Here is a 15,317-nt window from a genome sequence, read left to right on the forward strand (position 1 = left end):
ACATTTTAGAAGTCTTTCAAAAGAAAGAGATTGAAATCTTATTCTTAAGAAGTTGTCATGGCATTAACCAGAGGTGTGTCTGGCATACCCCCTCTCAAGTCATGTCGGACAAGGAAAAGTTCACGGTATGAGGCTGTTATCATAAAATCCAGAACTGCGCTATGGTTTACATATATATTTTTCATGTGCACACTTAAATAAAAACTTCTGCCTTATCAGGGATGGTAGCATATAAAAAGTTTTATCAACTTTTCTCCCTATTATGACATGCATACCACATTACCTGGTAAACCAACTCAATTTTTATTCACTGGATATGAAAGCTAAAGAAACCTGTTCTTAAAACTAGCAAACAACCTTGTCCGGGGCAATTTAGGCAAGTAACTCAGTTCTTCCATTTGCAAATTCTTCTTCCAACTATATTCTGTGGCCACAGCATACACAGCCCAGCCCTTTAGATGAGAATTACAATTTAACTTTCTTTAACATCTGATAAGCTCTAAGAATGATGTTCATAAACTTTGCATGGATCGTTTCTGACTATCATATAAAAACCAGGCTGCTTTTTCTCTTCCAGGTCCAAACCACCGTGAAGCGCCAATGGGTCCAATTCAAAATTCAATGGAACCAGCGCTGGGGGAGGCGCCCCTCCAGCCGCTCGGCTCGCGCTGCAGCTGCTGCGGAGGCCGGCGACATCCGGGTTTACATCTGCCATCAGGAGCCGAGGAATGAACCAGCCAACAACCAAGGCGAGGAGAGTGTTGAGATCATCCCTTTGAATATCATAGAGCAAGAAACATCCGCTTGAATGTGAAGCAAACACAGCATCGTGATCACTGAGCCATCATTTCCTGGGAGAAACACCATGTGTTTAAAGTGTTCTCCATCCTCCCAGGAACCGAACATATCATTTGTGAAGAATTATTCAGTGAATTTGTCCATAGTAAATTTGAAGAAAGTTAATCTTGGTACTATTGCTTTGGGAGACAGTCTAGGAATGGAATCTCCCACTGCAACTTGTGAACTCCATCATTCATCCAGGACTGAGATGCAAATGTCACAGTAATGCAAGCAAAGTATCAAAGAAAAACAATGAAATTGACCTAGTTCAGATACAGGGTGCTCCTTGTTAATTTTGAGCCATTTATAACTTTGAAAAATTAAAATCATTGTCAATATTTTTCTTTTTAACTCTGGATTTTGAATTAGAATATTTCTGTATTTGGCTATGGATCTGATTTTTATTTTTTTTAATTTCAGTCAATTCTGATGTTACTGAGATGTTTTACTATCCTTACAATGTAAACCACATGAACTACATGACCTCTGCAAGACAAAGTGGCTTTCTAATAGAGAGATTACTAAATATGTGAAGAAAAATACCTGCATTTGGCAGGAAGATGTATGCTTTGAATGCAAAAGAAATTTAGAGTCAATTTGCTGGAAACATTACATGCTCAGCTTGGTTTTGGATAATCCTGTCCATTGGGCAGGCCCTAGCTGTTGTAAAGAATTGGTCTTAATGTTGAATGTACTTTAGTTGCTGACATTTATAAACTGAGAGGTCACAAAAAATCTATCACTAAAAATTTTTACAAAACTGCCAAAAATATAATTCTTAGTGGAAGACAATACTCCCTTTAAAGAGAGTTTTCCACTTTCCTAAACTCCAGGATTTATAAAGCAAATTACTCCAAGGTTTATAAAGCAGATTACCTCTTGCCCTTGGGTGCTATCTAGCAGTAAGAGATAAATTTGTTGAAAATTGGTAATTAAAAGACTCCACATAAGTCCATTAACTGCTTTCCACCCAGCTTCAAAGCTTAACAAGATCTCAGTCTTTTCCAGGAAGATTCAGGAGGGCTAATTATAAATCATGTTGTGGTTGACCTCTTGTTTCTTGTTATTACCAAAATAGGAGGGGGAAAAAATTAGCTGCTGCAAATTTAACCATAAATTAATTCATGTTTAACGGTTCTCATTAAAATCCAGTATTGTATTCCCATATCTCTCTTTACTTCCCAGTATAAGATTTTTGACAATCCTGAATAAACTAGTATCATTAATGGCACCTGAAATTAATTTGTGAATTTACAACAGTAATCAGAGTTACCATTATTTAATTTGTGCACTAAATGAGGAGGTACATTGAAACCCTCCAAATCTCCAGTCTCATCTGTGTCATATTTTGCCACTGCCTTTCAGAAGTGATTTAGTTGTGGAAAGATAATAAATTGATTTGTTATGGTTACATATTTAGTGCACCCAGAGAAAATTATATTTCTACAGAGAAAGTGAATTTTGGATACTAAAGTAGTTTAAGTCTCCTTTACTGAATGTAAGGGGGGAATTGAAAAGAAGGTATTTTTCCAATCACAGTGTTATGTAGTGTTGTTCTATTTTTGTTTACAAGCATGGAAAACAGAGTATTTCTGGCAGCTCTGGTACAAATGTGATAATATATTGCTAAAACATTTTAGATGTTATTATGCTAATATAGTAGTGGCTGAAGAAAACAAAATAGCTTATTATAGAATTGCACACAGTTCTGCCCAAATTATGTGAAATGCTTATGATATGTATATGTATAAATTAATACAAAGCATGTTAAAAGCAAAAAGATGTATATTTGCATATTTTTCTAAAGAAATATATTATTCATCTTTTCATTCATTCATCTCGTCTCCTGTTCATTCCATGCTGTTTTTCATTTCAGCCATGGGCTGCTAACATCCCATCTCGTTTGTACTGTAGGAGTGGGAAAGATAATCTAAAAGCATAGGTTAAAAACCATACGCAAACATATCAAATTTATTATCTTTGTTAGTACAACCATCTTTAGTCTCAATTTGATTGTAAATTCAGTGACACTGTTCTCATGCCCTTGATAACCCAACACCACACACCAGTGTCAATCAATATTGCATAAGTTAGGAAGCACAGCAAAGAAATCAAGTGTAAGAAAGTATTATATCCTTTTATTCTTGTTTTTTTATTAATTATTCTGGGACCAGACTTGATCTGTCCAATATCACATCAGATCATTAGAATTGTTACAATCATTGGCTTTTAATATAGTTTGGGAGAGAAACTAAGGCTAGATGAAAGACAACCAATTAACTATCATTAGAATGCATAAAGGCCACCACTGGAAAGGTTTTCAGATCTGGAAAGCATGAAATGGAAAAAATGACGATTAAATGAGAACTCTGATGGACTAATAAAGGGGAACAGGAGCAATTTGTAGATTCTTCTCATTATGGGAGAGCAGCCAAAATTGTGGCCTCATGAGATCTGGGAAACTTCTTCTGAAAGGATATGTAAGGATTACATCTTTCCCTTACATTCCAGGGGTGAATACAAATAAATATTATTATCATTGTGATCTTAAAGAACAAAACAATTTCGCATCATACCATAAAACATGATTTCTCAAGAGATAAATTTGTACTCAGATGGTCAGCTTCCCTTTAGCTTTGGCTCCTATTTGTTGACCCAAAATAGGCCTTTAGGTGCAAATGAATATTACAGTTACTGCAGGGGAAAATGTTGGAAAAAACACGATAAAAATGCTATCATCATTGAGCTACAATCATTCTCATTCATCACTTCGCTCATTAGACATCGATTCAACAGATGTTTCATATGCCTTCCATCCTGCTATATAACAAATACTTATTAATAGCAGTTATCAAGGCAAACCTTCTTTACAGTAGGGACTGCTTCTTTTCAGTGCAGGGGTAAAAATATAAACCTTCTAAGTAAACTATTAGCCTAAAACCATAACCATTGATATCTTTGGGGTGGAAGAGCAAAGTGAAACATGTGGCTGGAGGTGGTAGCTGAGTGTGATCTTCCCTCATTAATACTGGACATAAGAGCTCTAGTTGTAAGAAATATTCTCAGAACAAGATCTCAGGACAAAGGCTCAAGCAGGAGTCACTTTCTTGACAAGGTCTAAAATGGTGGTTCTTTCATTGGTTAGATTACAGCTTAACTAGTTCTCACAGGAGTTAACGCTTTTGGGTTTAAAATGAAATTATTTATGAAGAGGGTAGATCAGAATCCATATTTAGAAGAGTAATCAGGTAAACGCAGAAGGAAATTCTATTTGCTATTTTGACAGAGTAAACAAGATAACATTCCTAACTTAAGCTTATGAAAGTAGATTTACTGAACTAATAACTTGTATCAAGCAGGAGGTTACAGGAAACAATAACTGGAAACATGCAGAAAAGGATGATAATATGTGCATGTGAGGGCAAAGGAAGACAGAGAAGCAACGTTTGCAAATTAAGAACTAACTGTATTTCTGATTTTTTTCTTCTGGACATGAAATTAACATTTTTTAATATCTCTGAATAATATGAAGCATTGAAGGAAAGAAAACACAGTCACTGAAACTGTAACCAACAAAGGACAGGAAGTTTTCTAATATTATGTCTTCCTCCATTCAGATTAGCAAGCATCTCTGACAATTTTCAGAGATTTTCCATTATCTTAAGCATTGGCCAGCCAGTCTCTTAAGTCACCGATCAATGCCATTTTCCATTTACAGAAATTCAATGCCTTCTATCTAGCTTTCCCAGCAATCCTCCACTGAGACACAAACTGTGCCATGCCTCTTCATCTATTGACCAGCAATGTCACCTCATGCCACTACAGTCTCTTTGCTTAAGAGAACTGTTATTTTAATTTGGAGAATTTTGCCTCCAATAAAATCTCAGAGTCTTGCAGGTGAAGTGCCTAGTAGAAATTCAATACAACCAGTTGAGATGTCTTTAATGAAAAAAAAAAATCAGAAAAGATTGAGAAATCTGTCTCCATCCAAACCTGCCAGACTGGCTGATTAAAGCTAGCACACTGGTCTCTCATACAGAGGCCATACAACTAAACATAGAACCAGCTGTAAACTCCTGAAATCTCTGCACAGCAGAATTGGTGGCTAGTCTCCGTGCAGCAAGCATTTCTCAGGATGTAGTCTCTTCTTCACTGCACTCATGCATTGCAGCTTCTGTATGCTCTCATCAGGAGAGAAATATTGTGGGTTTAAAGATGTTCAGAGCACCCCTTTAACAGAGATGATTTAAGAAGAGAGAGATATAAACATTAATCATTAAAACACAGTACTCAATATAATAGACCAACAGACATTAGCTCACCTACTCTTTATAACATTATGAATCCTCTCTTTATGCCCATTTTAGTGATGAGAAAATTACATGGAAGAGAAATTGGGTAAATTTTCTACCACAATCACACAGTTAGTAAGTAGCTGAGCTAGGATTTGAATCAAGGCTGTCCAATGCCTCTGTTTTTTAAATTGCCATCTTGGTGGGTCCTACTATACCAGCCAGCCACTCGAGGTAAGGCTGTTCCCCTTTTTAGCTCTAAAAAATATTACATATTAAATTCCCATTGGTTAAGAGAAGAGAGATCATTCACAACATGTATCTTTTTGGACCAAAATTAACTTAATTCATTGTCCATAGATTCCTTCAACCAAAAAGGGTCTTCAGATAAAATTTATTTTTCTATAGTTTTAAGGGTTTCTTTCCATAGTAGTGATTTCTATTTTTAGCCAGCGAGTTTTTCACACACAACACTAGTTTGCAGCTTCTTCACTTTGAATGTTGTCTTTGTGCAGATATTTGAGAGACAAAACATGTTTTGGGAAACTTTTCATGGTTTCTCAATGGACACACTAGTCCTAATTTGAGGCCTGCAAAAAAGCTACATATAAGTAGTCAGGGCTGCACTTAATACTGTTTTAGCAGGATTTCCACTTATTAGTTTCGAGAATTGGGGTCTGAATAGTTAGGGTGATGAAGATTATGAATATCATTCACCATTCAACTATGCAACAGATGATGAAAAAAGGTAGAGAGTCAAGAAAGAAGAGACACTGAGGAACGGGAGGGACAGCCAAGACAGCAAACTGGTTAGGGTGCTAGTTCCCTCTCTGGATACCAACCCTGGACAAATTATAGAAGCAGAGAGGACACACGCATGTCAATAATTAGTAATTAATTTTAAAAGAAACAACAGGAAAAAAGGATGCCAGTGGGATTACTGGTTATAAAAATGCAATACCTGAAGTAACACTATACAGAATAGTTGAAATAAATAACACGTGATAATTTAGACACTACTTAAAAATTAATTAGTGAGTTAAAAACTAGATTGGAAATCTCAGAGGAAGCAGGAAATAATAAAGAGATAGAAAGCAGAAAAGAAAAACCAAGAGATATAGAAATTGAATTGCCAATATCAACAGTAGGAATACCAGAAAGACACAAAAAATGAAAATGGAGAAGGGGACATATTCACAGAAATATGTTTTAAAACTCTCTATGGTTAAAGACAAAAGACCTCAACTAGCAATAACTCCAAAATTGCCAAATAAATGCCCCAAGCTAAAAGTTTTGTTAATATTGACAAGATTAGGACAAGAAGAAATCGTGACCTGAGAGCAGGATAAAGATTCTCTCTTTTAGGAGAAAGAGAGAGATTTGGTAATTTAAAAAGCAGTGTGGGTAACTTAATGAGTATGAGTCTTAAGATGTGTGAAATAAGTCTTCATATAACATTTATAATAAGGTGATCATAGTTGCCAATTAGAAACAGAGATTCTCTTACTGGAAAAAAAAAACCCACAGACAACAAGAGATGCACATAAGACACAAAGCACAACAAGCAATAAGAGATATACATAAGAAAATAAGAAAACAAAAGATCAAAAATGAATGGGAAAAGTTATGCTGGGGAAATATGAACCAAAATAAATTGGAAGTTCTCTCTTAATATCTGACTAAATAGAATTTTGTTGTTGTTGAGATGGAGTTTCACTCTTATTGCCCAGGCTGGAGTGCAGCGGCACGATTTCGGTCCACGGCAACCTCCATCTCCTGGGTTCAAGTGATTCTCCTGCCTCAGCCTCCCAAGTAACTGGGATTACAGGCAGGCACCACCACACCCGGCTAATTTTTTTGTATTTTTAGTAGAGATGGGGTTTCTCCATGTTAGTCAGGCTGGTCTCGAACTCCCAACCACAGGTGATCCACCCTCCTCGACCTCCCAAAGTGCTGGGATTACAGGAGTGAGCCACTGGGCCTGGCCCTAAATAGAATTTAGGACAAAAAAAATATCATAAAGGGCAGCATCTTGATACATTCAGGTTGCTGTAACAGCACACCTTAGACTGGGTTATTTAGACAGAAGTTGATTGCCCACAGTTCCAGAGGCTGACATGTCTAAGACAAAGGCACCAACAGATTTGGTATCCGGTGAGGGCCTGTTCCTCAAAGAAGTTATCTCCTATTTGTCTTCCCATGGTGGAAGAAGGTAAAGGAGCTTCATCAGGCCTAATTTATGTATTTATTTATTTGTTTGTTTATTTATTTATTTATTTATTGAGATGAAGTCTCGCTGAGTCGCCCAGGCTGGAGTGCAGTGGTATGATCTCTGCTCCTGCAACCTCTGCCTCCTGGGTTCAAGTTATTCTCCTGCTGCAGGCTCCTGAGTAACTGGGATCTCAGGCCTCTTTTATAAGAGCACTAATTCCATTCATGAGGTAGGCACACTCATGACTTTATCACTCCCAGAAAGGCCCCACCTCTTAATACTGTCACATTGGGGATTAAGTTTTAACATACGAATTTTCAGAGAACACAAACATTCAGACCCTACAGATGATTTATCAGTTGTAATTGAGGATTTTAACACATCTGTCTTAGAATATGCTAGATCAAACAAATAAAATATTAGCAGTATGGTAAAATACCTGAAAAAATACAACTGTCAATCTCAAGCAATTAAAAATATACCAAACGCTATACTCAACAAACAGGAAATGTGCATTCTTTTAAATATACAGAGAATGTTTACTAAACAGCCATATTTAAGATCCTAAAGACAACCTCCATTAATTCTAAAGAATGTACACCATGCCAAAGATCTCTGACCATAATGCAAAAAAATTAGAAATTAATAGCAAAATTGTAGCCTAAGTAATCTGATGTTGGAGACAATAAACATATCTAAATAATCCTTGCCTTTAAAAGGATAGTAAGAATTAGAGAATGGTACCAATCTTATATCAGTCAAAACATATTAGTTTTACCTACAGTTGTTCCTGGATGTCCACCAGGAGATTGGTTCTAGAATCCCTCTCCCATACCAAAATCCAAGGATACTAAATTTCCTTATATAAAATGGTGTTGTATTTGCATACAATCTACATACATCCTTTCATATACTTTGAATTATCTCTGGATTACTTACAATACCTAACACAATGTAAATAATACATAGTTACTATAATATATTTTCCATTTGCATTTTTTCAGTCGTTGTATTGTTAATTGTACTGTTTTTTAAATATAGTTTTTATCCATAGTTGGCTCAATCTGCAGGTGTGGAATCCACAACTATGTAGGGCCAACTGTATTAATACTACTTCGATAAAGAAACCATTACATCTCTAAATTTATGGAACATGCCTAGAGCAGTTCCTAGAAGGAAGCTTAAAATTTAGATGCCTTTAAGAACAAATCAGAAAGTCAGCAACAGAGTAAAAGCAAAAACACAAGGAGGGCAATGTCATATGAGACATTACCTTCATGTAACAATAACCTCCAAGTATATTTGCATGCAAGCTATCCCAGGAAGGCTCACAGACTAAGTTAAGATGCTCAAATCATGCAGTTTACTTAAGCAATTAGTGGAAAGCTTTAGGAAGGAGATGAGGTAGGTTAGCACACCTAGGATAGAGCATTAGCATGGTAGTATAGCCACACTACGTGAATCCTTTGGTACAGTGTTCACATGTCCTCTCTAATCACATATTCCCTGCTGAAGATGTGGATGTGAGAAACCAGAGTTGAGGCTTAGCAGTGGGATACAGGATATGAAAAGTGACTACAGCCAACATATAGTACTTACTCTATCAAGGAGTTGCAGGGACAAGTACTTGTGACTACTGTTGAGCTTTCTAATTATTATCAGCTATGGGTTTTATCTGCACTTCTTGGGCAGAGGACACAAGAAGTAGAATAGGTGTCACCATGGGTAGAAGATTTAAGTCTATGTTAAACACACATCTGCTCTATTCAACTCATTCTCTGTCTACTATATCTCACAGTTTACTAACTACTTGTTATTCATACTTCTTTTTCACTTTCCTCATTCTGTAGTAGAATCGAATGTTCTAAAATAACTCATCAAACACATATTTCAAAGGGACAAGTGTTTCAAACAGAAATCAGTGAAATAAGGAATGAGAGAGAGAAAGAGTAAGAGAGAAGATCAAAAAAACCAAAACTAACAAAATTAACCATATTAGTTAAAACTAACCTGACACTGAGGCAACATTCTACAATTCTTAATATTCTATAAAAAGTAAGAGTTATTTAGAAATATTTCTTGTTTCCAACACAAGATTGTTTAACAGTAATGTCAATTTGGTGTCTGAAAATATAGTATATTTAAAAAAAGGTCTCTAGTGAGACTGATCAAAGTAAAGAGGCTTCTTATTTCAAATATATGTAATAAAAGGGTGAATAATAAAGGTACCACAGAGATTATAAAACAGTAATATAATTATGATGTCCACATAAATATGTTCAGTATGCAAGCATACATGAATAAATCTGAAAACTTAGATGAAACAAATTTCTAAAGATACATATATATGAACAAAATAGGCACAAAAAGAGAACTTGAGTAAAACACGTAGTCAAAAACTACAGGCTGAGATCATTTTATGGTTAAGTTCTATGAAATGTATTGAGGAGGGGGCGGAGCAAGATGGCCGAATACGAACAGCTCCAGTCCCCAGCTCCCAGCGTGAGCGACACAGAAGACAGATGATTTCTGAATTATCAGCTGAGGTACTGGGTTCATCTCACTGGGGAGTGCCAGACAATCAGTGCTGGTCAGCTGTTGCAGCCCGCCAGGCAGAGCTGAAGCAGGGCGAGGCATCGCCTCACCTGGGAAGCACAAGGGGGAAGGTAATCCCTTTTCCTAGCCAGGGGAACTGAGACACACAACACCTGGAAAATCGGGTAACTCCCACCCCAATACTGTGCTTTAAGCAAATGGGCACACCAGGAGATTATATCCCACACCCGGCCGGGAGGGTCCCACGCCCACGGAGCCTTCCTCATTGCTAGCACAGCAGTCTGTGATCTAACCACAAGGCAGCAGCGAGACTGGGGGAGGGGCGCCCGCCATTGCTGAGGCTTAAGTAGGTAAACAAAGCCCTGGGAAGATCGAACTGGGTGGAGCTCACAGCAGCTCAAGGAGGCCTGTCAGTCTCTGTAGACTCCACCTCTGGGGACAGGGCACAGCTAAACAACAACAACAACAACAACAACAACAACAAAAAGCAGCAGAAACCTCTGCAGACGCAAGCAACTCTGTCTGACAGCTTTGAGGAGAGAGGTGGATCTCCCAACACGGAGGTTGAGATCTGAGAACGGACAGACTGCCTGCTCAAGGGGGTCCCTGACCGCTGAGTAGCCTAACTGGGAGACTTCCTCCACTAAGGGCAGACCGACACCCCACACCTCACAGGGTGGAGTACACCCCTGAGAGGAAGCTTCCAAAGCAAGAATCAGACAGGTACACTCGCTGTTCAGCAGTATTCTATATTCTGCAGCCTCTGCTGCTGACACCCAGGCAAACAGGGTCTGGAGTGGACCTCAAGCAATCTCCGACAGACCTACAGCTGAGGGTCCTGACTTTTAGAAGGAAAACTAACAAACAGGAAGGACACCCACACCAAAACCCCATCAATACATCACCATCATCAAAGACCAGAGGCAGATAAAACCACAAAGATGGGGGAAAAGCAGGGCAGAAAAGCTGGAAATTCAAAAAATAAGAGTGCATCTCCCCCTCCAAAGGAACGCAGCTCATCTCCAGCAATGGATCAAAGCTGGTCGGAGAATGACTTTGATGAGATGAGAGAAGAAGGCTCCAGTCCATCAAACTTCTCACAGCTAAAGGAGGAATTACGTACCCAGCGCAAAGAAACTAAAAATCTTGAAAAAAGAGTGGAAGAATTGATAACCGGAATAATTAATGCAGAGAAGGCCATAAACAAATGGACAGATGAAAACCATGACACGAGAAATACGTGACAAATGCACAAGCTTCAGTAACCAATTCGATCAACTGGAAGAAAGAGTATCAGCGATTGAGGATCAAATGAATGAAATGAAGCGAGAAGAGAAATCTAAAGAAAAAGAAATGAACAAAGCCTGCAAGAAGTATGGGATTATGTAAAAAGACCAAATCTACGTCTGATTGGAGTGCCTGAAAGTGAGGGGGAAAATGGAACCAAGTTGGAAAACACTCTTCAGGATATCATCCAGGAGAACTTCCCCAACCTAGTAGGGCAGGCCAACATTCAAATTCAGGAAATACAGAGAACGCCACAAAGATACTCCTCGAGAAGAGCAACTCCAAGACACATAATTGCCAGATTCACCAAAGTTGAAATGAAGGAAAAAATCTTAAGGGCAGCCAGAGAGAAAGGTCGGGTTACCCACAAAGGGAAGCCCATCAGACTAACAGCAGATCTCTTGGCAGAAACTCCACAAGCCAGAAGAGAGTGGGGGCCAATATTCAACATTCTTAAAGAAAAGAATTTTCAACCCAGAATTTCATATCCAGCCAAACTAAGTTTCATAAGTGAAGGAGAAATAAAATCCTTTACAGATAAGCAAACACTTAGAGATTTTGTCACCACCAGGCCTGCCTTACAGGAAACCCTGAAGGAAGCACTAAACATGGAAAGGAACAACCGGCACCAGCCATTGCAAAAACATGCCAAAATGTAAAGACCATCGAGGCTAGGAAGAAACTGCAAGAACTAAAGAGCAAAATAACCAGTTAATATCATAATGGCAGGATCAAGTTCACACATAACAATATTAACCTTAAATGTAAATGGACTAAATGCTCCAATTAAAAGACACAGACTGGCAAACTGGATAAAGAGTCAAGACCCATCAGTCTGCTGTATTCAGGAGACACATCTCCCATGCAGAGACATACATAGGCTCAATATAAAGGGATGGAGGAAGATCTACCAAGCAGATGGAGAACAAAAAAAAGCAGGGGTTGCAATACTAGTCTCTGATAAAACAGACTTTAAACCATCAAAGATCAAAAGAGACAAAGAAGGCCATTACATAATGGTTAAGGGATCAATTCAACAGGAAGAGCTAACTATCCTAAATATATATGCACCCAATACAGGAGCACCCAGATTCATACAGCAAGTCCTTAGAGACTTACAAAGAGACTTAGACTCCCATACAATAATAATGGGAGACTTCAACACCCCACTGTCAACATTAGACAGATCAACGAGACAGAAAGTTAACAAGGATATCCAGGAATTGAACTCATCTCTGCAGCAAGCAGACCTAATAGACATCTACAGAACTCTCCACCCCAAATCAACAGAATATACATTCTTCTCAGCACCACATCACACTTATTCCAAAATTGACCACATAATTGGAAGTAAAGCACTTCTCAGCAAATGTACAAGAACAGAAATTATAACAAACTGTCTCTCAGACCACAGTGCAATCAAACTAGAACTCAGGACTAAGAAACTCAATCAAAACTGCTCAACTACATGGAAACTGAATAACCTGCTCCTGAATGACTACTGGGTACACAACGAAATGAAGGCAGAAATAAAGATGTTCTTTGAAACCAATGAGAACAAAGATACAACATACCAGAATCTCTGGGACACATTTAAAGCAGTGTGTAGAGGGAAATTTATAGCACTAAATGCCCACAAAAGAAAGCTGGAAAGATCTAAAATTGACACTCTAACATCACAATTAAAAGAACTAGAGAACAAGAGCAAACACATTCAAAAGCTAGCAGACGGCAAGAAATAACTAAGATCAGAGCAGAACTCAAGGAGATAGAGACAAAAAAAAACCCAAAAAATCAATGAATCCAGGAGTTGGTTTTTTGAAAAGATCAACAAAATTGATAGACCGCTAGCAAGACTAATAAAGAAGAAAAGAGAGAAGAATCAAATAGATGCAATAAAAAAATGATAAAGGGGATATCACCACTGACCCCACAGAAATACAAACTACCATCAGAGAATACTATAAACACCTCTACACAAATAAACTAGAAAATCTAGAAGAAATGGATAATTTCCTGGACACTTACACTCTCCCAAGACTAAACCAGGAAGAAGCTGAATCCCTGAATAGACCAATAGCAGGCTCTGAAATTGAGGCAATAATTAATAGCCTACCAACCAAAAAAAGTCCAGGACCAGATGGATTCACAGCTGAATTCTACCAGAGGTACAAGGAGGAGCTGGTACCATTCCTTCTGAAACTATTCCAATCAATAGAAAAAGAGGGAATCCTCCCTAACTCATTTTATGAGGCCAACATCATCCTGATACCAAAGCCTGGCAGAGACACAACAAAAAAAGAGAATTTTAGACCAATTTCCCTGATGAACATCGATGCAAAAATCCTCAATAAAATACTGGCAAACCGAATCCAGCAGCACATCAAAAAGCTTATCCACCATGATCAAGTGGGCTTCATCCCTGGGATGCAAGGCTGGTTAACATACGCAAATCAATAAATGTAATCCAGCATACAAACAGAACCAAAGACAAAAACCACATGATTATCTCAATAGATGCAGAAAAGGCCTTTGACAAAATTCAACAGCCCTTCATGCTAAAAACTCTCAATGAATTCGGTATTGATGGAATGTATCTCAAAATAATAAGAGCTATTTATGACAAACCCACAGCCAATATCATACTGAATGGGCAAAAACTGGAAAAATTCCCTTTGAAAACTGGCACAAGACAGGGATGCCCTCTCTCACTACTCCTATTCAACATAGTGTTGGAAGTTCTGGCTAGGGCAATCAGGCAAGAGAAAGAAATCAAGGGTATTCAGTTAGGAAAAGAAGAAGTCAAATTGTCCCTGTTTGCAGATGACATGATTGTATATTTAGAAAACCCCATTGTCTCAGCCCAAAATCACCTTAAGCTGATAAGAAACTTCAGCAAAGTCTCAGGATACAAAATTAATGTGCAAAAATCACAAGCATTCTTATACACCAGTAACAGACAAACAGAGAGCAAAATCATGAATGAACTTCCATTCACAATTGCTTCAAAGAGAATAAAATACCTAGGAATCCAACTTACAAGGGATGTAAAGGACCTCTTCAAGGAGAACGACAAACCACTGCTCAGTGAAATAAAAGAGGACATAAACAAATGGAAGAACATACCATGCTCATGGAAAGGAAGAATCAATATCGTGAAAATGGCCATACTGCCCAAGGTTATTTATAGATTCAATGCCATCCCCATCAAACTACCAATGAGTTTCTTCACAGAATTGGAAAAAACTGCTTTAAAGTTCATATGGAACCAAAAAAGAGCCCGCATCTCCAAGACTGTCCTAAGTCAAAAGAACAAAGCTGGTGGCATCACGCTACCTGACTTCAAACTATACTACAAGGCTACAGTAATCAAAACAGCATGGTATTGGTACCGAAACAGAGATATAGACCAATGGAACAGAAGAGAGTCCTCAGAAATAATACCACACATCTACAGCCATCTGATCTTTGATAAACCTGAGAAAAACAAGAAATGGGGAAAGGATTCCCTATTTAATAAATGGTGCTGGGAAAATTGGCTAGCCATAAGTAGAAAGCTGAAACTGGATCCTTTCCTTACTCCTTATACAAAAATTAATTCAAGATGGATTAGAGACTTAAATGTTAGACCTAATACCATAAAAACCCTAGAAGAAAACCTAGGTAATACCATTCAGGACATACGCATGGGCAAGGACTTCATGTCTAAAACACCAAAAGCAACGGCAACAAAAGCCAAAATTGACAAATGGGATCTAATTAAACTAAAGAGCTTCTGCACAGCAAAAGAAAATACCATCAGAGTGAACAGGCAACCTACAGAATGGGAAAAAATTTTTTGCAATCTACTCATCAGACAAAGGGCTAATATCCAGAACCTACAAAGAACTCAAACAAATTTACAAGAAAAAAACAAAGAACCCCATCAAAAATTGAGGAAAGGATATGAACAGACATTTCTCAAAAGAGGACATTCATACAGCCAACAGACACATGTAAAAATGCTCATCATCACTGGCCATCAGAGAAATGCAAATCAAAACCACAATGAGATACCATCTCACACCGGTTAGAATGGCAATCATTAAAAAGTCAGGAAACAACAGGTGCTGGAGAGGATGTGGAGAAAT

At 37.9% G+C, this 15,317-nt stretch overlaps 1 protein-coding gene across 1 annotated transcript in view; it reads left to right on the top strand.

The window, feature by feature from the left end:
* The window catches only part of CALCR (calcitonin receptor), a 150,552-nt gene extending 147,875 nt beyond the window's left edge, over positions 1-2,677 (top strand). Inside the window, exon 13 of the mRNA XM_015134267.3 lies at positions 578-2,677. Coding sequence (XP_014989753.1) covers positions 578-808 — 231 coding nt within the window. The 3' untranslated portion in view covers positions 809-2,677. The remainder of the gene's footprint in view (positions 1-577) is intronic.
* Positions 2,678-15,317: the final 12,640 nt, after the last annotated feature.

Source organism: Macaca mulatta, chromosome 3 (assembly GCF_049350105.2).
Source record: "Macaca mulatta isolate MMU2019108-1 chromosome 3, T2T-MMU8v2.0, whole genome shotgun sequence".
Classification (NCBI taxonomy): Eukaryota; Metazoa; Chordata; class Mammalia; order Primates; family Cercopithecidae; genus Macaca; species Macaca mulatta.